This window comes from Dama dama, chromosome 27, assembly GCF_033118175.1.
Source record: "Dama dama isolate Ldn47 chromosome 27, ASM3311817v1, whole genome shotgun sequence".
NCBI lineage: Eukaryota > Metazoa > Chordata > Mammalia > Artiodactyla > Cervidae > Dama > Dama dama.
The window spans coordinates 32,591,147-32,616,144 of NC_083707.1; the positions used below are offsets into that span (position 1 = coordinate 32,591,147).

Here is a 24,998-nt window from a genome sequence, read left to right on the forward strand (position 1 = left end):
GGCCACTCCTTCTTTTAGAACTATTTTTTGATTCCTCTAACTTTTTATTTAAAATATATATATTATGTTTTACTATAACGTAGTATTTGTCTAAAGATACGATGCGTCAGGAGTCTGGTTTCTTTATAAAAGTTCATAGTAAGTCCTCATAAGGAGGACTGGTCATAGATCTCTTCATGATTAAGACCCCTAATAAAACAGCCCTTTCATCTTATGGCTGGAAGCCTCGTAAAATGTGCTACGTTAGGTGGAGATTCATTGCAAATCAGTATCAAAACCTCATTTCTTTGGGTTGATATAGGTAAAAGACAAAAATGCATTAATCATGAACGGTCTGCTTTTCCAGCGCTGACAGACCTAAATTGTTTAGTGTATCTTGAAGTAATTTTAGAAAAAAACAAAACAAAACAAAAATCCTCTTCCAATATAAAGCATGTTAAGTGCAAGAAGAAATCTGAGCAATGTTTAAAGTAATGAGAAATATGATTAAAATGTATGACTCACAAGAACAATATTCTAATATTTTAGGTTGGCTGGCAATTAGAATAATTTTAATGATTAGAATAGAGTCAAAGTCAAATGCCAACATCTTTAATAAATCCTTTCCCTGCCTATACAGATTAATATTGTAGATGCAAACTTTTTTAGGTCACAGTGCACCAGGCATCCATCAGAAGTCAGTTCTCCCAACCCAAACACTGCCTCTGGCATATACAATTTAATTATTAATAGTATGTCTCCTAGGTAAACTGTTACACAGTCTTAGGGCCTTGTTTTGTAGTCATTAAAATTGAACATGTTTATATTATTGAAACCCTTGCATTCCGTGTGTAGGCTGAGTTGATCTTAAAGTATCCAAAGAGAATTTACCTGCCGTTCTGTTTCACATTTATAGACAGTGCCCCAGAGTAGCTGTGGGATATCATTTTTAGCATTAACACATTTAAATAGAGAACTGTTTGCTAGCTGTAACTTTAGGCAAATACAATAAACTGGGTTTTGGCATCTATGATTTTGTAACCTGTGGGTTGCTGAGAAATAAGAGTCATTTCTGTTCAGACAGTGCTGTGCGTTTGACAATTTTCATTTTAAAAGATTTATGGGGAGCAGGGCCTCGATAAACCTTTACTTTGGAGCTGTTTGTGTTGAATTAGGTGCTCGGTAGAGTGCATCTTAACAAAAGCCAGAGACCCAACCCTAAGCATGTGTGACGTTGCTCTCCCCTGGGCCCTGGCAGTGGTCACACCTAGAAGGCACTCCATTCAGTCCATTCCTCTGCCGCAGTTCACAGGGAGCCATCGATGGAGGGCATTTCAGAATGAAAATAACCCCAAGTTCACTCTCCTTTTATCATTTCAGTGTTTGTTCAAGCAAACAAGTTGCAGCAGCATATTTTCTCTGCCCATGGACAAGAAGACAAGATCTACGACTGCACGCAATGTCCACAGAAGTTTTTCTTCCAAACAGAGCTGCAGGTAATGTCCCCATGGGGAGGACAGGCATTGAACTCGGTCGCTCTACTTATAGGAAACAAGGGCATTTTAAGTCTGGATTCACTGTATCACTCACCCTGGGCCACCATGATGCTTTGTATGGATTGGGGCAAAGGGAAAATTAGAGGCTGGATTAACAGACACCAAAGTCATTTTGCCTCTGGCTGCTGTCAATCATAAAAAGAACTAGAACAGACCTATAATTGGACCTTCTGACCCAGTGTGATAGACTGCAGGGTCAGGTTTATTGGACTGTGGGATCATTCACCTCGTTCGTCAGGGCCCATTCTCCCAAACCCTGTTTTATTCATGTTCTGTTCCCACTGGGCTTCAAGCTGGATGGATGTCCAGGTTATTGTTGTCCTGAGGGGCTTAAAATTGGAAGGAAGAAGGGAAGAGAGGGAAGAAGCTATACTCTTGTCCAGTATGTTTCTTCTACTTAACGGAATGGAATAATTATTATTTAGTGGCAGCCTTTAGGTACAAATTTTGGCACCCAAAGATGTTAGCCTTGAATGTCGCACTTGCAAAATGTGTGACCTTGTGCTTGTCAATAATGTTTCTGAACCTCGGATGTGAAGAAATGATAGACAAGATGTAACACTCACAGGGCTGTTGTTAGGTAAAATGAAATAAAAGTTCTGAATATGGGGTATAAACTCTAAAATAGAATAGAAATGTTTGGTCAATTTGATTATTCTTAACAATAGACTGGTATCAGTCAAAGACCTGGATCCTAACCCAGAAATGTCACTTATTATAAAAGGGAAATAAATGTTTTTTTTCTTCTCACTTCATCTGAAAAAATGGGTCTAATATATATCCTCATTTTTCATATGGAATAATATAAGAGTAATAATTTTTTTATTAAATCTTGTTGGTGCCTTTGGAGGAGAATGAATTAGAATCCAGTTATTTCATTATTGTGAGGATTACTATTAACCATAAAGTTATTTAGACTAAAATGGGGTAAGGATGATGTTTTTTCCCTTTGGTATCAAATTCCCTAAATAACTAGAAGAGGGTCTGACGTGGTTGACATGGTTGAGGTAGGACTAAGGGACCCAAAGCCCCACCTACTTCTTCATCTCCCATCCCACGCTATGGACCCCAGGGCAGCTTTAGAGTTCCTTGGGCTGTAGGGAAGCCATGTTTATGTGAATTTTGTATCAAAATAAGGAATTTTTATCCTATCAGTGAACACACAGCAAATAAAGACGTAAGATAAAAAATACATGAAAGAATGGGTGATGACATTTAGTTGTTATGATGTGTCAATGCACCAAACTTAAAGTTGCTCTAGTGCTTTTCATCAATTCAGAAAAAAAAGAATTCTACTCTGTCACATGCTTGTGCATTGAATATAGAAGATAGACCAAGTTAGACTATTGTTTAAAAGTACATTTCATTAAAATAACCTACATTTCTATTGGAAAACTAATATTCTTATTGCAATATGTATGGAAGGGTAAGTCCTTTGTGTTAAGATTTTAAAGGATATGGCCAGTACGCCTAAATGATGCTGTTAATTAATATGTAAACTGTGAAGCAGAATTACTAATAGTTTAAAATCAAAGTTGTAGAGATTCTGTAGAGACTGGCTTCCTGCTAATGTTTCTGGGGAGAAGTTTGCAACAAGTTCACTTTTGTAGATTCTAATGCTAACCCTAAACCTAACTGAGTGGGCTTCCCAGGTGGCTCAGTGGTAAAGAATCTGCCTGCCAAGCCAGAGATGCGAGTTCGATCCCTCGTCGGGAAGACCCCCTGGAGAAGGACTTCAGTTTTCTTGCCTGGGAAATCCCATGGACAGAGGAGCCTGGAGGGCTACAGTCCACGGGGTCACAAAAGAGTGGGATGTGACTTAGTAACTAAACAACAACTATACTACTGACCTGGTGGTCACTTTAGTGTCTTTCATTAAAACAACCCCACACTCTGGCAGTGGTGACATGTGGCACATTGGCTAGCAGACGAGAGTAAGCAATTAAACACATTCTCTGGGACTCCAGGTTTCTTTCATAGTGTATTTTGGAGTTTCACGGACTGTACACTGTACAGTCTTTCCATTAGTGTATAGACCAGGGGTTCTCTACCTTTTTGATAGCAGGATGCCTTGGCACTTAAAAATTATTGAAGACCACAAAGCACTTTGGTGTACATGGGTTACTGTGTACTGAGGGGCTTCCCAAGTGGCGCTAGTGGTAAAGAATCCACCTGCCAATGCAGAGGGCGCAGGAGAAGTGGGTTCTATCCCTGGATCAGGAAGATCCCCAGGAGTAGGAAATGGCACCCACTCCAGTATTCTTGCCTGGAGAATTCCACGGACAGAGGAACCTGGTGGACTACAGTCCATGGAGCCGCAAAGGGTCCACCGTGACTTAGCGACTGTGCACACTCACATTATGTATTAATATTTTCCATATTAGGAGTCAAAATTGAGAAACATTTTAAACACAAAAATACACAAATTTGTGATCCTATTAGCTGTCAGAGAAATTATATCTTCACTTGTCAAGTAGCCCTTAGAAAATGCCACTGTACACTCATGAGCTAATGAGAGCATAAAGGGAAAACAGTATTTTAATGTTATTACGAAAATAGTCTTAACTTCACAGACTCCTCACAAGGATCTAGGAGACCCTCGGAGGTCCCCGAGCCACACTTTGAGAACCGCTGGTATGGAAGACATAGTAGAGAACACAGAACTCAGTTTTTGAGTCTTTATGACTTTATGAGGTCAAACATCTCTCAAAACACCTCTGACTCATTCATTCACATTGTGATCTGAGCCACAGTAAGACTTCTTTCACAATCCAAAGCTGTGGACTTACTTTTCTAACCCCACCTCAGAATCATACATATTTGGCCTTGATGTGAATACTCAGACTCAAAATGTGTATCACTCCTTCGATAAAACAATATTTATAGTTAGTTAATGTGTGATAATTATTACAAAGCTAGTATCCACAGTCATTGAAATATCTATGTAGGTCTGTTTTCTAAAATCTTCAGTAGTAACAGTGGCTTTTAATTTCAATACATTAAGAAAAATGGGTCAGAGCTTACTTTTTCTAATTTTGAGACCTTTTGGATTTTTATGATTTAAACTTAGGGGCTCATAGTTCTGTGCATTTGTCTTCATCCCCACATCACTTCACACCTGTGCTTAGAGGATGGAGTTAATATGACTTTAAAATATTTATTTTAGTTCCTATATAGAGAGTGGTTAGAGTAAGGATACTAAAAAAGACGGTTTTGTTAATTTCTAAGAATGAGGGGGGAAATCAGTTGAAATTGAGGTGGCAAGAGAAAATAAGATCAGTAACCAAAATAATAACCGAGTAGAAAATGGAAGCCCTTTTACCAGCCCACAGTATTTCATTCCTTGGTATGGAAAATTAAGAGATTTTAAAATTGGTCCATGTCATACCACTTAAACTCATCTACTTTTTTATGCCACTAGTTCAGAAAGAAGGATTTTTCACAAGAGGCATTTTATAAACCAAATGCAATGCCCAGGAACTGGAGATCGGCAATTGGAAAGCATATAGTTTATTTGGCTCTTATTTTAGAGTGAGACTAATAGGGTAATTTTACAGAATTGCCCAGGAACATCACTGTAGTTGGGCTTCCCAGATAGTGCTAGTGGTAAAGAGTCCGTCTAGCAACACAGGAGACCTGAGAGACATGGGTTCGATCCCTGAGTGGGGAAGATCCCCTGGCCAAGGGCACGACAATCCACTCCAGTATTCTTGCCTGGGAAATCCCATGGACAGAGGAGCCTGGAGGGCTACCGTCCATAAGGTCGGAAAGAGTCAGACACGACTGAAGTATTTTAGCACACACACACCACTGTGGTCATGGTGCATAAATGATTTAATGACCATAATAAACAATTTACATTTCTTTCACTGTTTATACCTATTTGAAAACACAAAAACATCTTTTCAAGGATAGAAGTGCTTTGTTAAGTATAAAATCTCACACATACACACATGGAGATGTGTTGTTTTCATTAACATCACCTACAATACTAGTCAGAATTCAGATAGTTCCTCATAATACACTATCCATCTTTAGGAATGAAGGACTCAAGTGTCATCCTTTGACATTACAGACCACAATTGCTTTTAGAATTAAGCAAGACGCAACTTCTGTTTCTATGAACACTCCATCTATGACTTGCCAGTGTGGAAGCTATTGTCTTCACATGACCCTGAATCCTTTCTGACCAGAATTTCCAAATGCCAGTCCAGAGAAGTGTAATGTGTAATTCCTGGCAGGATATCATATTTTCTTCTGGTAGACTTTTCCTCCCTTCTTGCAAGGAATTCTAATATACTTCAAAGGCCACCTAGCCTGCTGGTCGGGAAGATGTGCTTTGGAATAAGAGTGCATTATTTGAACTAAGTTAACATTTTGTTATTTTAAAAGCAAATGAATATGTTGAATGTTTCACATGTTTTCCTAATAGACCTCAAAACTTTTTCTGCAAAACTTAAGGAAGCTGCTTTGAGAGAATAGTATGGTCCAAGAATAATATCCTACAATGCATATTTGTATCCAGAATGGTTTATACAGGTGTGAGCAAGTGGTGTGTTTGTAAAAATTCTGTTGAATAGGCCACTTTCTTTCAATACAGTAATTACTGTTTCATTGGTGCCTCTAGAAAAGCTACAATTCAATGGCAGTGATCAAACCATCCTCTTCCAATGGGTCCCCATAGAAAGTTCTCTGAAGCATCATGTCATGAATGTAATGGACTTGGAGGGAATTCCGGTGGTGGGAAGAGAGGGAATTGGCCTAGTTGAACTTGAGGCTCTGAGATCTCTGGTATTAAGCTTCTTTTGAGTCAAAGATTATTTTGATACTTGACCTTTTCTTCATTAGTCCATGGATGCAGTATTTTCCACATAGAAAATACAGAAGTGATTTGACATTCTGAGGGACACACCAAGACTTTCAGGTATCACTGAAGTTTAAATACATAATGGTCTCTACAGCTGTTTGGTTTACTTCTCAAATCACTTTCCCACCAGATCAACCTGAGTTTGATGGATATTTTTCACACCACAGCTTAATTGTTGCTCAAGTTTTATGGTCATATTTCTGAAAGAAAAATGAATTACTCCAAAGGGATGGGATGCATAGGACAACAATACAGCATTGAAGTGTGGCTGCCACGTGGCTGACTGAATCAACTCACTGACTTAGCTCTTTACCTAAACCAGCCTTTTAATAATTGTTATACAGGCCCATGCCTCAAAGTATTAAGTAACACTTTGTTGAGGTATTTAAAGGTCCTTGTTGGGACTTCCCTGGTGGTCCAGTGGTTAAGGCTCCACACCTTCACTGCAGGGGCCATGGGATCCACCCTTGCTTGAGGAACTAAAATCCCACAAGCTGCATGGCCCGGCCAAAAATAAAACTAAAAATAGAAGGTTGAACGTATTTTTTTTTTTAAAGTGAACCTTAAAAAAATGTCCTTGTTAACAGCCCAACCACAGATGCCATACTGTAGATTGCTATCATTGCCTGTGTCATTATTTGGTAAAAATATATATATATTGATTGATTTAAAATCTTTTTAAAATTATAATTTTATCATTTTAAATTTACCATGGCCCCAAGCTCTCTATGACATATCAAAAATAATTAGAAATATATCATCTTTACTGTCTACTAGAAAAGATAAGATTTGCATATGATTAATGTTCACATGAGGTAATGTGTAATAAATAGTTCTAAGTATTCCAAGAGAAGATGTTTATTCTCCAGCTGGGATAATCGAGAAAGCCATCACGTGGGAGGCATTCAAGCTGGTTTTGAAGGACGGATATGATTTTGATATCTGTGAATGTGAGAGAGATCACCATCCATAAAAATCTCAAATAATGATTATTTCAAAAATAGCTTTTATGGGGTTTTTTTCCACTTGTTTTATTTTGCTTTGATTTCTCTATAGGCAGCTTAGTGCAAGGGAGAGGGCATGAAGTACAGAGAACAACCACCAGAGTTTGATTTTGGTCATTGTTCCTTACGAGCGATGGACTCTGAGCCTTGGTTTTATCGTCGGTAAAATGGGCATGTAGGAGACAACAAAGCATTGCGCCCAGTTCCCAGGGTCCTGCTGAGAGCGCAGTGGAGTAGCTGATGCTAAGCCCTCAGTGCAGAGTGTGAAAGAGGAGAGGCCTTGGAGGAGCTCTGCTTCCCAGGTCCTCTCCCTGTTCCCCCCTCGCTGACCTCAGTAAACAAAATCGAGATCCATCATTACCTGGAAATAAAACCTCTATCCCAGACACGTCCTGTTTCCTTACTTCTCTGTTCCAGTTCACTGGAATAATTTCCCAATTAATCATACCTTGACATAGTTTCATGTTAATTGGTTTCCAGGTAAAAATTCTTATTTTTAAGCCTTCATGTTTTTCAAGGGATGTAAGAGCCTTGCGCTTCTTTTTATTTTTGGTTTTTCTTTTTAGCACACAATGGGAAAACTGAACGTTAAATTTGCTTTCAGAAACGTTATTTCAAAACCCTACCCTTCTTCCCGCCCTCTTTCCAAATTAAAGATAAGTGGCCAAAATGAAAAGTTTTATCTGGGCCCTTTACGTAGGACAAGGTAGGATCTAAGTGTGGTGTGGGGAAAGGTTTATTTTAGATTTATTTTGTTGTCATTTTTTAATCTGGGTCAGGTGGAAATTCTCTTTTGCAAACAAGAGAAGTGGAAAAGTGTGTGTTACTGCTCACAGCACTTCTATACGAAGTGCCTTTAAAACCGTGTGGGTCCCCCCACCATACTCTTCTTTTCATAACTTTTCTATAGTTTTCCATTGCTTTTTTATTTCTAACAGAGCTTGAAATAGCTTTCATTATTCCCAGGTGGCACTAGTGGTAAAAGAACCCACCTGCCAATGCGGGAGATGTAAGATATGTGGGTTCGATCCCTGAGTAGGGATGATCCCCTGGAGGAGGGCATGGCAACCCCCTTCAGTATTCTTGCCTGGAGAAGTCCATGGACAGAAGAGCCTGGTGGGCTACAGTCCCTAGGGTCACAAAGAGTCAGACACGGCTGAAGCGACTTAGCATAGCATACCATGGCATCCACACTCCAACTGGAAGACTCAAAGAACCCAGTCCTGCTTTGTCTCTAATCATTCGGTTTCTCTTTGGGACCCTCAGATTGGAAAGAATTGCCTATCACTGCAACTGGCCCGCCATAGCCAGGTTCCATATTGATCATTTGGGAGAGGACAGTCAGTGTAGGGGGTGAGAAGAGACACAACAACATACGTCTTGCCTCTTCCTGGGTGGCCTGCGCCTGGTACTTCTCCACTTCCTTCCATCCATCGGACCTCTGTGTGTCTCTTGTTCTCGGGGCCAAAATCACACCCCTAAACACACCTTATAGACGCGGAAGTCTGCAGGAGTGTAAATCATGTCGCGTGAACATGTGGTGGAACTGGCCCACTTCTCCACTGCCTCCTTTCTCTGCTTTGTGGGCCTTCGGGGCTTTTGAAGTAAATTGGTGCTACAGCAGCTTCCACTTAATTTGCTCAGTGGTTAAATTGATCTATCTCTTTTATTTGATCGGATCTCTAGGAACCGAATCATTTGCATTGATTTATTGATCGGAGCTGTGTTTTCACCATTACTTTTGATCACTTTCAGCTGTTAATATTGGATAATTCAATCAGGATTGATTGGCCTTACCATTGAAGGCAGAAAGTTAATCATATAGGACAAAGAAATAGGGCACCGCTCACCTCACCTCGATTTGACTGTTTCCTTCTCTGTCTCTCACCCTTCTCCTCCCACCCTGCATCCACTCTTTTCCTGTCATCTAAGCAGTAGCAAAAAGCTGGGGTTTTTCTTTAGTAAAGAAGGGAGTTTAAAATTTTATAGCATTCACAGTGCATCTAAAAGATGAGGTAGTTTTATTCTGCTTTTAATAAAACTGCACCTAGAAATTAAGCAAACATCCATCCAGAAAGATGGATAAGCAGGATTGTCACAATGAACTCATTTGGACTCAATGAGTGAATGCATTTTCAATTACCCGTTTTGTACCAATAAATGCCTAATCTGTGTATGCATGCTTGGAGGCATAGCCTGGGCCCACCTTTTTCTGAATTTGGCCCTCACCGCCTCACCATGTGTCCTGCTCATCAGATTTTCAAGAATCAAGCAGTTAATAGGACCAAAGGAAGAGCAACAGAGGTCTCGGCCAATAAGCGAAAACCACTTTATTTACATTTGACTCATTTCTGCAGCACCCCAGCTCAGTTTTTAAAAATTCTCCATCCATTAATTTATCGATGTTCCTATCGACGGCTGGTTTTCGCCGTTAAAAGACAGAGCACCACCTCCCCGTTCTAAGACTCGTTCCCTCCCTCCAACAGCCCTGTTGTTAGCGATCTGCCATGACATTATTTTTTTGTCTGGCCCAGAGTTGACGACAGATGGCCATCTCCGAACTGCCATCAGTGCGACTTTATGGAGCATTCAGCTAGGGTGTACTGAAGAGCACTGCGGCCAGTATGCCGCCCCCTCCTCTCCCCCCACCCCCTGGAAACGTTCATCACCTCTGCCACAGCCCACTTTGGCTGGGCTCTGCTGGCCCTGCCGTCTCCTGGGCTGCCAAGTCAGCTTGCTGCCACGGCACCAGAAGATCCGCCTCCATCAGGAATGAGAAACTGCGGGCACGGCCGTCCTACAAAGACAGCTCTCTGCCTCGGCGCTTTAGTAGTCCGATCCCCGGGAGAGAGCTGGACCTCCACATCTCTAGAACATTCCACAATCCAGGGAGGCACCTTGAAGTCCCCACACGTGTTCCTATTTCAGATGTTCGGTCCACACGCGGATCAGTTTCGTCCACGTTCGCAGAGACATGATGCCAGGAATAGACGCTTTGTGTTTGCAAACTTCGATCAGACTCTTGGAAAACACCACTTCGGTATCCAACTGCTTGTGGCAATTAGAGTCAGAGCGAGGATCATCATGGGCTTCGATGCTCAATTCCCTAAAATGAGCAAAGAATTCACTCCAGCATCTTCCGATCCATCGACGTGGCAATCCCTTGGCCGGCCGCATGAAACGAGCTGTTGCTGAGCGTTTGGAGCAAGATTGATAGGCTGTTCTTGATCGAGTTTGCTAAGGCCAGGCGGCTTCAGAGCCAAGCGTGTATTTTAAGGGGAATTCACATTTGTATCCTTTATTGTTATATTTGCAGCGAACCTACACTCCTAACAGGCTCTGCCCTGCAGCTATGAAGGAACGCGTTCCCCCTCATCCGGGAGAGAGCGGGATTCTGTGAAAGCCCGCGATGTGGCAGGCGAGAAGAATAGTGCTTAAAATCGGTGCTCGCAGTTCTGTCATTTAGAACAGCAACTCCAAGGCTTTAAATGGGGGTGAGAGGCAGGGTAAACGAGGCCTTTAAAAGTGGTGAAATTCTAAACTGCCTAAAATAACAGGCCTCCTTCATTGATAACTTCATTGAGGGAGTGATGTCGGAAGCTCACTGGCCAGGACCTGCTTTCACTTTCCGGTAAAGAGGAGGGCAGCGTTTGCAGAGGCGAGGCTTTCCCCCTTGTACCCAGAGTGTCTGGGAAGCCGGCAGGCTTTCTTTAGTGGCTTCCTCTGGCTTTGATGCGGCCCCTCAGCTGGCAGATAGACCATCTCTTGCTGGAAACCCGAATCGCCCGTAAAAGGTTTCCTTTTTTGCATTGCCAAGACTTAATTTTATAATCATCTGACTTCCACCACTGGGCACATCTGCGAAGTGCGTGCGTCTTCTAGACACATAAAAGGCTACTGTGACACCATCAGCTACCAGCAGTGTGCTTGGGAGTTTATAAGCGGGGAGAGGTGTTTGTGCGGGAAGATAGAACCGTCTATTCGCCGTGAGCCAGGCTCTAAGACCTCACCCCCGTGCTCAGTTATAATTCATGACAGTACTGGTGGGAAGCCCTCATCTCTCTGTGGAGTTAATGCATCTCCACTGAAGCCTGCTGCGAGCACCCTGCGTCCCCGCCCACCATCTGTGCCTCCACTTGCAAGCGCAGGCTCTCTCTCTCTCTCCCCTCTCCGTTACTCACTGTTTCCTGAGATCTCTTGGTATTAATATTGTCAGGCTACTCCCCACTTTGTAAAGGTGACTCTCCAAAACAGGCTTGTTGCATTACGAGTGGAAGGGCTGGAAGGGATGCCTTCCACTGTGGTGAAATGTCTCATTTGGAAAATGTCGATTAGAAAAGGATGAGGGGGCAGCGGTGCCCTTAAACCAGTCGCAACCTCCAGGGTGGTCCAGGATGCTCTGCTAGTCCCTGGCTAGTAAAGGGACACCTGTGGTCCATGGTGGGCGGCCTCACAGGATAGACATGATGATTCAGGTTAATCCTGTTCTGAGCCAGAGTGCAGAGTCTGGAGCTGAATCTGAGAGATGCTTGCCCGCTCTGTCCAGGGGCTTGGAGCAGCTGTGGGGGCCAACCCAGTCCTGCACACCAGCCCCTCTGTGAGGAGATGCCGGCCACCCTGAGAACAAGAGCAATTGTCCCAGGGCTACCCAAAGCCTCAGCTCAATACGGTCAAGCCTTGGGCTTTACAGAACCCGCCTAAAATAGCCACGGTCACTTGTGAAGCGGAATGAGCAGAGGTGACCAAACTCCAAAGCTCCCTGCAGCCCAGAGCCGGCAGTGGTTTGTCCCTAGCCTGTCCCAGCTCCTGGGTACCCTCTGCCTCCCTCTTCGCCTCCCTGATTCCCACTCCCCACTCTGCTGGGAGCCCCGAGGGTGATGGGCCACGAGGCCAGTGTGGGTTCAAATAAAAGATGACTGCGCACCTCCTTGAGCGCGGCTGACCCCAGATGAATGTTTAATGTTTCACAATATGTGCTCTTAACAGGGCCCGTTGTTAGTGCTCCTTTAATAAGATAAAGCAAAACCAGGCCAGGGACACCAGCAGATGAATTTAATAGATGTGATGCCATGAGCTACCTCCTGTGTTAGACAGTGCTAAAACAGCCTTTCTCTACTTGAGACTCGGGCTCACCCCAAGAGCTGTCCCAGCTCTGGAGGCGAGGTGAGAGGTCACCCACTAAGACGGTAGCACCCACACTGCCGTTCAGCCTTGTGTGTAATTGGTTCCGAATCTCCTCCTGACGTCTGGCTGGTGCTCGTCCCGTCATCTCGCTCACCCTCCCAAGGAAAAGTAGGGCAGGGAGCTGGCGGTGCGCCCCTGTCCAGGTTTTCCTGGGTGAAAGATCACTTGGAGATGACACAGCTGAGTAGTCAGCCTGAAATCCTGGTTGCTATTTTATTAATTTTGCACCAAGATAAATCCTGAAATTCTGACAAACTCCATGACAGGTGAAATTCCTTCTTGCAGCATCTGCCCAGCAAGAGGCTGCTCATTTCGTTCTGTTCCGAGGCAGGCAACAGGAGGGCAGCTTTCTAATCAGCCCTCAAAGGACCCCCAGCCGCCCCAGAGTCTCCGGCTGATTGAATAACTCCTGGGCCTCTTCCCCTAGGCCTCCATCAGCGGGGGTCCTGTGGAAAGCAATCTCCTGCAGACTGGCACTGAAGAGCGCTTTAAACCACCATTTTCTGCTCTCCAGAGGAGCCTAGAGTACTAAAAGATAGATGGACTGCAGATATTTTATGAGAAACTGTCAGAAGAAGAGCAGAGTAAATGTTTTTTTTCTTCTTCTTCTCCGAGTCACACACTACATCACTGTTGAATTTCTCCCAGAATCTTTTACATTTAAAGTAAGAAATTAATTGGTTGCTAACCTTTCACTCCCCCCTCCCTTCTTCCTCGTTGTCTTCCTCTCCCTTTATTTTTTTTTTCTTAAATATTCACACAGAGGCCCTTTGCTTAACCACAGTTGCAGAAAATCAGTACCATTTGCAATGAAATATTTATAATGACAGAATGAAAAATTGGATTCATTTTCTGGACTGTAGCCGAACAGTCTGCAACTTTGTGTGGTATTGTTAGGCATTCCCCCCCTCTTCCTCCCTTTCATTGGAAGCTTGTTCGAAAACAGGACACATGGACGTTTACCTATGCTTTGGAGGGCGGCCTACCAAAACACAGAACCCGTTTCTGGGCTTTTTTTTAAGGGAGAGAAGAGCTTATTTTCGTCTGTGCTGCCACATGGGGGGCACTCAGGCTGTGGCCCATAAAAAGGTAGAGAGGATGTGAATCCGGTCAAAAGAAAGAGTGTTGGCTCTGCGGGGAGGAGCTGGGACAAGTTTACAGGGAAGGCAGGAGACGGTCTGGCCCACACTGTCCGCACTCTGAGCTGAGTACAGACAGCAGCCACAGGCCATGGAGGCTCGGGCAGATTTATTTGGGAAGTGCTGAAGGCAGGACAGAGGTGTGCCAATAGATACTGAAATACCGGGCCTCACCTTCTCTTTTCCCCTTAGCTTTTGCTGCCATGGGCTTTCTTTCCACGTGATCCCATATTCAGAGCTGCCTTCTTTCTAACCAGGGTTGACGACTGCATTTTTTTTCCACCCCCCAGAGATGAAAGACAAAAGGATTTGCTAGGACAGTCCAGCGGGCTCGTATTTCAAACAAGCCAGCCTCACCCGGGCAGGGCCACCACAATGCATCCATTCTTCTTCCTCGACTTGATTGGATTTGCAGCAAGATGCCTGTGAAGTGCATTCCAGGTTCCCAAATAAGTTTTCACTTACTACTGCACAGCCAGGCCAGGAGAGCCGGTCCACTTCTCCCTCCTTTGTCGGAGCCTAATAGGGTATTCACCTCCATTCCCGGGACCCCTGCTCAGGCTCCCAGGCCAGCCCTCTGACTTAACCTTTCATCTGTTCCTTGGGTCTAAATAGTTAGCGTTGTTTTCTTTAGGTAGTTCCCCACCGCCCCCCCCCCCCCCAAAGTGAGAACAGTTCTAACAGGTTTCAGCATGAATACAGGCCAGTCCAACTCAAATCTGTGGGTTTCGCTCACTGAATTAGCATCCTGCATTGCCGACTCCACAAGATCAATAATCCATATTTTAGTGTATAATAAAGGCTGCCTGTAATTGAATTAGCTCATTCATTCCATCTGATTAGCCCTGTTTTATTCATGGAGAGGAAAAATAATACAAACATACCTTCTCCAACCTATTGCATGATGTGAATGTAAAAGAGCCCTCAGCACTGTAAAACACATTTATAAAGATGATGGAGCGTTAATTTCAGTATTTGTTTATCCTAGGAATAGGAATAATGTGAGACACATCACACTGCACTTTTGTGGTGATAACTTTAATGTTCACATCTACTGTGTCAATCTGTCTTCTATTCAGCCTGGCATGAATAGCCTATAATAGGTCTCTCTTCTGACCAAAATCAAGAACACTCCTCAGTTCTGAAGGACAGCTGGGATAAACAGTCTCTGTTACTTGCCCTTGGAGAGATCCACCTTAAGAGATTTTACCCGGAGGTCATTACCTCTTATCCATGCTTGGATTACCATTTGCAAGCCTTTTGATTGCGTTCAGTCTTCTCTTTGAAGCAAAATTTTAGCACAGGTTTGAACCTGGTGATGAGAAACACTGAACAGAAAAGTTGTTCCTCATTATTGAGACCCCAGGCTCTCAAGACATAGTCCAGCTTGTGTGTGACGTGTACTTGCTCAGAGGTTTCGTGTTGTTACACAGGCTTCTAGGTCTGTCTTTTCATTGCCTCCCCTGAAAAAAAAAAATGATTTGGAGAAGGATGCTGACAGTTCAGCACGAAATGGTGTGTGTTCTGACACCAAGTGCATTGTAGCTTAGGAATCTAGCCTGAAGTTATTTTCTGTAGCATTTCTTTGATTCAGAGGAGAAAAAGAATTTTCCTTATAAGTGTATGTTTTAGGATGTGACAATAACTATTCTCCGTGGCTGTACATGAGTTCATCAAAATGTTTCCACTTATCCGTTATTAGTACTGGCTTTCTGGAGGACCGAGGGTAAGGGGGAAAAAATGTTTGGGCATTAGTTTTCAAACAACTTAAGTGAGTCTGAAATATATTCCCAAGTAAATGGGAACTGTAATCATGGCAGGTTGAGAATCAATCTTTTCTGGAGACCAGGAAAGGATCAGTGAATAGCATTCATTTAGGTACTGCCAGATGTATTTCTGCAAGGGGCGTGCCTTGCCAAGCACTTTGGGTGATTTTAAGTGTTATTAAGCAGACTCACGGGCCCTCAGGACAGACGTAAAGGACCCCGGGGCAGAAATTCCTGGTGGAGGAACATTCCAGGGCAAACGCATCCTCAGAAAGAGAAGCGCCCAAATGCAGACTGGATTTGAATAGCTAACAACTCTGGGAATATTTCTCTTCCTCTTGTCCAGCTCCTTCTGTGTCATGGCTGGTTTGCATTTGTGTTTGAAGTGCCAGGCGGTTTAATGAAGTTATTCTTTTATAAATTTTGCAACACTGAACCAAGCATGAGGGCTTTAAATTAGAATAAGTGCCACTTCTGTGTGGCAGGTTCCTTTGAGGACTGATTAGAATGGGGCCTCCTGCCGCCCGGTCCTTTCTGCACGGGAGCCTTGGTGCACGGGCTTGTTTACAGCTCACCTTTGAATTTGCACAAGCGTGCACTGTGCCTGCAGCCTGGCCCTCTGATAGCAGAAGCTGTCTTCCTTCCAGGATCATGTTAAATACTTCACTTTAAGGAGTTATTTTTTTAATTATATTGCTTTATCGTAATGAATTAAAATGAATGTGGAGTAGCAAATTATATAAGGATGTGAGGGTGATAGATTACTCTCACCATAGCTACCGCACATCTTTGTGTGGGGGAATTAAGGGGCTGTCTTTCTAGAAGCTATGTGCACCGTGAGGGGTGAGGAAACTGTTCCACAGAGATCAAGAAGCAGAGTCAGAAAAGATGCCCAGGAAATAGGAAGAGAATGGGAGTGTAATCGGTGGGTTTATGAAGCAAATAGAGGCTCTTTTGGACAGAGCTGGGGTGGAGTATAGTTTTGCCATTTGAAGACCTGAAAGATTCTGAAACAAGAAGAGATGAGGGGCAAAAGGGAATCCATGGGTATCTAAGACCACAAAGTTCCACGTAGGATGAGAGATGCACTTAGCGTTCCTGATTTCCTCTCTCCCTGCCTGGGTGCACTGGCTAATAACCAGGGCTGATTTCAGAGGAGGAGGAGACAGGGGGTTTGAAACTTTCTCCAGTACACAAAAACATTTAGGGAAAGGGGAAAGGAAAGGGAATATGCAAGATTGAAAAAAAAAAAAAAAAAAAAAAACAACCACCAAACTTGAGTGCAGAATTATTTCTCCTTTCTTCAAAGGAGGATTTTTTTTTTTAATTTAAAGTGAGAGACACCCAAATAGAATTGGGCTTGTGAAATATTTGTATTTTGAAAGGATTTCCTTAGAATTTAAAACAAAGCCTACTTGGGGCTCCTTCTAATTGCATTCTCCATGCAAGCATGGAGTTTGCAAGCATGAGGAGTTTCACCCGTAGAACCCAGGCTCGCATGTAACTCCTGGCTCCATGGCACATGCTCATGCCAGCATCCACTGTAGGCATGGGTGTGTACATGGCCACATATGCACACACACTTGTCCTTCTGAAGCTTAATTCTGGAAATTATTGGGCTTCCCTGGTGTCTCAGACTGTAAAGACCATGCCTGCAATGCAGGAGACCCGGGTTCAATTCCTGGGTCGGGAAGATCCCTTGGAGAAGGGCACGGCAACCCACTCTAGTATTCTTGCCTGGAGAATTCCATGGACAAGGGAGCCTGGCAGGCTAGAGTCCATGGGGTCGTAGAGTCAGACATAACTGGGCTACTCACACACACACACACACACACACACACACACACACACACAGAGAAATCAATACATTGTCCACTCCTAGTTCTATTCTTTGTATGTGTATTTACTACAGCACATGCCTTAGTAGACAAGTGTTTGGTGGCTTATGATGAGGAAAGATTGTTTTCTGTTATTCTTCATGATTTATAACATGTTGACTTACTCTCACAGTGAGTTTACCTCCTAGACAGCACGGCACTGTTTTTAATGATAAGAAATAACATATACAAGGAAGTAGCATTTCTTTTGCTTTTTGTCCAAGTTCAAGACACTATTTTTCATAATTATTGGGAATTGGTTGAAGGGAATCCTTGTCCATATCAAGTGGAAAAGCAGGAAGAGTTCTTGCTTCCTCCTCCTTCCTACAAAGGTTAGCCTTTGAATATCAATTACTATGCCTTGTGCTTCTTCCATTCTAATCAGATGACCTTTTGCGTCTGGTGGACCAGAGTTTAAATCCTAAGCCTGCCAGTCAGTTTTTAAATCAATGCCCTGTTCCAACAGCTTCCAGGTACATAACTTTCAATGGATTTCAAAAACAGGAGTGAAATAAGCAATGCGGGTGGAAACTTGCCGCTGACTGCCCAACCTGACTGCAAGATCTTGGGCCAAGTAGTGTGACGGTGGGTCATTTCACTAACTGAATGCTTTACCAGAAAACTGCTGTGATTCAAAATCTAAGAGAAGAGGAGCAGGAAATATGTAACATTTGCAAGAGGACATTGCTGAGCAATTATCAATTTAACCTCCCATTCTTTGCCGCTCATTACTACACAAGGCTGTTGAATATTTAACAGAAATTTGTTTAATTGTGTTTGACTAGGTGGGGGCCAGGAGCGGGTGCGCTGAATGTAACTTGAGTATCCTGAGTCAGTTGTGTGTGCCCAGAAGCCAGGCAGAGAGGAAATTTGTATTCGCGCAAGATGAACAAATGTCCGTGTCAGCCAAGCCTTCTTTTTCCTTCCTTCCACAGATTTATTTATCTTTAAGATATCTAAAATTAGAGCACGAAGAAGGGGCACTGTTCACGGATGTAAAATTGGAAGGAGGTCATTCTTAACCTTGTTTACAGATGTTCTAGTTTAGAAAGCGCCAGTGTGATAAATTAAACATTACAGGGGGAAAAAAATTAAAGCTTAGCAACAACTGGCACATGGACACATCTGTCTGTGAAGCACTAACTTAATCCCTGAATATCTTATTAGACTGTATTGCCTATCAAAGCCTTCTGTCTCACAATACACTAGGATCCTGCAATTCTAGAATCTGAGCAGAATCTTTAAGCTCTGGACTCTGATTTTTGCTGGCTTTCTATAGTTGGATTTAAATTTTATGTTGGCTCCATGCATGCAAACAGGTCGCTCAACCCATTGTTCTCTTTTAAAAATAAACTTTGCACTTTTAATGTATATCCCAGTTGCCCTTTGCTCTTTTTAGCCTTTTCTTCCAATTCGGCACCTTATTATTATTATTATTATTTTCCTCAATATAGTAGCTAGGTCATGCCCCTATCAGTTCTTTCAAAAAGGGAACTTTCAAGCTTGTCTTATATGCAAAACAGATAGGAGTCAGCTAGCCACTGAAATCTCACTACCATTTTTAAGTGAGAAATGAGAAACAAAACTTTTACCAAGTTAACGTTGGGCATATATGACCTGTCAGCAGCATTTGTCTCTCTTTGAAGCTGGTGGACCACAGTGGCTTGTTTTATTTCTCTGAACTATTTACTTGTCAAAATACTAGACATTGTTCTATATTAGCAATGTGGTCATGGCATTCTTTTAAAAATGCATCTTTACTTAGGTTTTTAAAGACTCACATTAGACTCAGGCTAGACTACTTTGGCTTCCTTGGTGGCTTAGATGTAAAGAATCTGCTTATAATGCAGGAGACTTGGTTTTGATCCCTGGGTCAGGAAGATGCTCTAGAGAAGGAAATGGCAACCCACTCCAGTATTCTTGCCTGGGCAATCCCATGGACAGAGGAGCCTGGCAGACTAAAGTTCATGGGTTGCAGAGAGTTGGACACAACTGAGCAACTAACACTAACTTTTCAGGCTACTTTAGGTGGGTATTCTTGAGGTGTCATTCACCAGCATTGGCTTTCCCAGCACACATAGTGAAAATAAGCTCTGTTTAAAGTGACCTCCATCTCCCTGCCCAGCCTGATGAATCTCCAGCCCCCCAGGGATCAGTCAACCCTGATTCCCGTGCCTCTCAGCCTGGCTCCCGTTTGCCTTCCCCCTGGAGCCTGTCTCTTGTCTTCTAACCTCCTCTTCCTCATCATCACTCCAGCACCAGGCAAGCATGACTCCTCCAAGAACTGAGCTCAGAAGGTGAGGTGCCCTTTCTCTGTGATCCATGGTACCTGGTGCTCCTGCCCCTGGTGAGTGCCCTGATGGTGTGCATCTGTCTGGGCCCCACAGTCAGCCCAGCCCAGGGATTAGAGCATAGGAACCTGTACCACTCACCAGTTGCTTCTTCGCAGAAGCCAGTTCAGCCATGGAGTAGCTCTAAGACCTTGAAAGTTGACTTAAACTCTCTGGGACTTGATTTCATTGTTTATGAAACGGGATGTTGGAACAGATGCTGCTAGAAACCATTTCTTTAGTTCTCTGAGGCATCACTTACATCGCTGACTCCTGCTGTTGAATCTCGACCAGCAAATGAGGGATGATGGCTCTGCAGTTGTTCAGAGTAGGGAGTTGTTTCCATACCTTAAATATTAATTTCCACAGCTTAATGTTTTGGTCCTTTTATACTTTATCATATTGTTAATATTTCTAAAACAGCATTGATTAAGTGTCACATGTTCCACCTTTGTTCACTGATAGTACATGGAAAGTCTTAGTAAATTGCTGAATGCGTGGATGTTTTTGGAGAAATGATTATTCATACAAGCAATGACACTTATTATATATTTCAAATAATCCTTTTCACAATTTCTCTACAAATGCTCGTTCTCATCATTGACCATATTTTTTTTTTAATTTTTTTGTTGTTGTTCAGTCACTAAGTCATGTCCAACTCTTTGTGACCCCATGAACTGCACCACACCAGGCTTCCCTGTCCTTCACTATCTCCCAGACTTTGCTCAAACTCATGTCCATTGAGTCAGTGATGCCAGCCAATCATCTCATCCTCTGTCGTCCCCTTCTCTTCTTGCCATCCGTCTTTCCCAGCATCAAGATCTTTGCCAGTGAGTCAACTCTTTGCATCAGGTGGCCCAAGTATTGGAACTTCAGCTTCAGCATCAGTCCTTCCAATGAATATTCAGTGTTGATTTTATGGCTGTGTTGGGTCTTAATTGTGGCATGCCTTATCTTCACTGCAATACACAGGCTTCACTCTACTTGTGGTGTGTGGGCTCCACAAGTTGCTCGCTGGCATGTGGTATCTTAGTTCCCTAACCAAGGATCGAACCCATGTACCCAGCATTGGAAGGCAGATTCTTAACCACTGGTCCACTAGGGGAATCCCAGAACATATTTTTTAAATGCCATGCAGTATAGTTCCATATGGTATATATGTGTCTCTTTTGCTGTCCTTTTATTTTAATTTGATGGGGAACAGGTACCACGGAGACTGAAGACTAGCTTGTGTCCTCAAGCAGGCATGGCAGGTTCAGTGTGTTTCAGAACACTAGGCAGTGGTCCTCAACTGTGGGTGATTTTTTCCTCCAGGGGATATGGCAAGGTCTAGAGGTTTCTGAATCTTTGCGACCCCATGGACTGTAGCCCACCAGACTCTGTCCATGGAATTCTCCAGGCAAGAATAATGGAGTGAGTAGCCATTCCCTTCTGCAGGGGATCTTCCAGACCCAGGGATCAAACCTGGGTCTCCCACAATGCAACCAGATTCTTAACCATTTGAAGCACCAGGGAAAAGGTTTCTGGCTGTCATGACTGGAAAGGTGGCATGTTGTTGATGAAAGCCAGGGATGCTGCTAATATCCTAGAGCGCAGAGGAGCAAAGACTTGTCTCTTCCAACAAGCCACTACTGCTAAGGTTGGGAAACCTGGTCTCCCTGGGCTTCCATTTAATTTGTAGGAATCTCCCTCTAGAACAAAGCAACTGAATGATGAGTTTTTGTATAATGACTAAGAAACTGTCTTTTGGGTTTCTTTGGATGAGACAGAAGAACTTTCTATTACAATACATAATCAAGAAGGCTGAGATAACCCAGCCCGACGTTTTGTAGGCTTTTTTAGCATGAATGTCCAAAGGAAAAATACAAAAAAAAGAAAAATGTCCTTCAGTGAGATTTATTAGAATGTGAAATTGTTTCCTCTGGGAGGTGTGATGGAAGCTTCATTGCTAAGACCATTAAAAACTAGCCCAGAGTGTAAACTTCGTAAAACAATTTTTGTCCAGTAAGGGGACAAATTCAATAACCTAATAGTCCTTTTCTGTCTTTAACATCGTGTATTTTTCTGATCACTTCTGATGATGCCATTTCACCTTTTGCTGTAATATAGCTTAGTGTCACCCAGAAAGTGCTTTGCAACGTCAGGCCAAGCCCATGCGAACTGTTAAATGTCAAAAGAAAATGCATCAGTGTCTCTCTAAGTTCATGGTGATGACATTACCATATGAAAAAATAAAGAGGGAAATTCTGTCAGTGCAAACATGATCATAAATGCAACATTCATGGCATTAAAGAGAGAGAGGCATATCGTGACAGACAGTTTGGGAAATTCCATTGCTATTTATCAAAATACAAGAGTAGACTTCATTTTAGTAAATTCTACCAAAGTGAAAACTGTGAACCAGCCACCCCCGGTCATGAAAATCCATTTTATGAATATGTTTTTTACTTTGGGAAATATCATATATTTGTCTTTTAAAGAATATTCATTAAAAGTATGCTGTTATTGTTTATTAGCTAAGTTGTGTCCGACTCTTTGTTTGCAACCCCATGGACTGTAGCCTGCCAGGCTCCTCTGTCCATGGGATTTCTCAGGCAAGAGTACTGGAATGGGTTGCTATTTCCTTCTCAAGGGGATCTTCCCAATGCAGTAATCGAACCGGCATCTCCCGCACTGGCAGGCAAATTCTTTACCACTGAGCCACCAAAATGTATCTCACCAAAATGCACATGCCCATGTATAGGTTCCTGACCTTTACCAGGTAGGGGCCATGAAAACACAATTACCCCAGATTTCCCCAGCTAAAAAGTATATAATTTGTGGTCAAGAGAAACCTTAGGATGGTGAAACGGAGTCTAATTGGTATTGTGGATGATTTGGGTGATTTTTTAGAACATTCTAATGGTACTTAGAGAGCTGAAGTAATTCACTTTTAATTAATTTAAAACTATGAGTCCTTTTTGTAATTGTGTGGACTTTGAAAATGTTAATTTATCGCCTTCACAAATCCCGTTAACCTTATCAAGATATTTAAAGGCTGCCTTTCGCCATTGTATTTTTCCTCTAACCAGTGAGGGGAGATTGCCCAACATCTTCTCTCCATGAGGTGGCTACACTCTTAAAACTGTTTTACTAGCAAACAAAGTTGGGAATGAAAAAAAGAGAGAGGGTGGAAATGTAAAAATCTTGATTAGAAAGTATAATTTAATAGAACATGTATCGAACCAAATGTATTGATTAATGTAGAAGATATAGTACTTATATTGATTCAAACCAGAGATTTAGTACTAAAAGCTCTGAGCCAAAAAGCTGTTGCAGATTGCTACAAAAGTCAGTTTAATGCTGTCCTTGAGAGTGCCTTCACAAAGAATTTCTTCTAATGTTTGAGGACTAGGTAGAATGCGGTATATGTCAGTTTGATCCCGGAGGGTTTTATTTTGTACTCTAATAGCTGTTACGAGCCTACATTATATCCAAGGAGTAATTTTCCTTAGGGGTGCCCAGCTCGCTTTGTGTCAATATTCTAGCATTTTAAGTCACGTACAGTATATGCTTCTGGGAACAGGGAAGGAGCCAGCCAGACTCATAATGGTCTGCATTCATTAATAAAGGCAGAGGCTTCTGTCCCTCCATCGCCCACTACAGGGAGGCTTCTTTGGCCTTCAGGGACCCGAGCAGACACATTTAAAGAAAGCTTTATTTTGAGTGGGCAGGAGATGAAATGTAGGACTTGCAGGCATTTCCGAAGTCAGCTATATGCTCGAGCACAGAGGTGACCTTAATGGGTCAAAGAAGAATGCAGGTCAAAAGACTTATTATCCAGCCTGTTGGAAACCAATTGCTTTTGTTTAAAAAAAAAAAATAAAAAATAAAGCAGCAGTGCTTAAAGGTGGATAATAATGTAGAATTCTGTTTGCAGCCTGTAACTGCACGACTGTGTTTGTGTACTGGGATATGCTTCTAGAAAAATAAGAGCATACAGACTATGATAGTGTTTACAGATAAAGGTCCAACCCTGGTGATAAAAGGAAGGGTAATATAATTAGTTAATCAGCAATGATTGATTATGGATGTTTGCATTCTTCAACTAAAGAAAAAACAACATGCTGCCTTGGTGCTGTCACCATCTGTTGAAAGAAACAGCTACATTTAATCTTTCTATTTCTTTTATTTCTTCCCGCCTTGCATTGTTGCAAAGCCACAATTGCCTATTTCCTCTGGTTGGAAAACATCTCATTTAAACTGAATACAACTCCAGTTTAAATTCAGGATTCTAATGGCGTGGTGGATTAGTGGAAAGATTGTTTTGTTTTGTTTTTTCATTCCTTTTTAAAATGGCTCTTTTTCTTAGTTTTAAAAGCTTGTCAGAATTTGAGACAAAGGGCTGTAAATAGACAAGTCACAGTAAAAATGATTAACATCTTTGAGTCAACAGATCTCACAAAACTTCCATTTAGACATAGTTTTTATTTTTATGACTATTGCTACTTAATATTTTGTTGATGCCAACAGAAGGCTACAAAGCACAGACTATGAGACATCGTCTCTGCCAAAATACTGGCTAAGCAAGGGTGATCCATGAGCACCATTTTTGGGGTGGGGACTTAATTTTTCCACCCTGGGAAGGTAGATGGCCCCTGGTTTTCCTCTGGAGCTTAATTTCATCGTTGTTATAGGTGCAGATATTCAAATTCACATCAAGATCGCAGGCAAATGCGATAGTTTGGCCAAGGTGAATAGTTACAGGGGATCGTGGGTTTTTATTTTTATTTAAAAATATTTTGCTTGGATTGCATTTTAAATAGGATTAAACCGTTTGACCAGTAAATGTGGTCAGCTCTCAGAAAGAGAGAGGCTGAATTAATCATGTGTTAGCGTGCCAAGCCCAAAATGAGAATTCCAGTCTTGTAAAATGAAAGGCATCTCATATTTTAAAAAGAAATTCATAGTGCTAGAAGGGAATTTTTAAGGTCCTCATCTGTTTTTTAGCTTTCTAAGTTTAATTTCAGGTTTTAGAGGAGAAAAAGAACAAACTCCTTCCAAATGGGGCCCTTTACAGTAAAAAGACTGGGGGTTTTTTGCGTTATTTTTGTTTTAAACCTGGCTATTAAGGTATCATACGTAGATGGATTGTCTTTAAGCTTTAAGGTGTGTTGTGAATTTAATTTTTTTTAACACAAACCCCTCTCGTGTAAAACAACTGTTCATAACTGGGATTAATGGTTTGCAATTTTCAGTTACTTAGACATGGGGTCTCCAAGAGATGGCTTTTTGCAGAGTAGAATATGACTCTCTG

General features: G+C 42.3%; 1 protein-coding gene across 4 annotated transcripts in view; it reads left to right on the forward strand.

The window, feature by feature from the left end:
- The window catches only part of ZNF521 (zinc finger protein 521), a 305,133-nt gene that overhangs the window by 274,370 nt on the left and 5,765 nt on the right, over nucleotides 1-24,998 (forward strand). For all 4 annotated transcript variants that reach the window (XM_061130695.1, XM_061130692.1, XM_061130694.1 and 1 more), the window contains one exon: nucleotides 1,360-1,475. In XM_061130695.1, coding sequence (XP_060986678.1) covers nucleotides 1,360-1,475 — 116 coding nt within the window. The remainder of the gene's footprint in view (nucleotides 1-1,359; nucleotides 1,476-24,998) is intronic.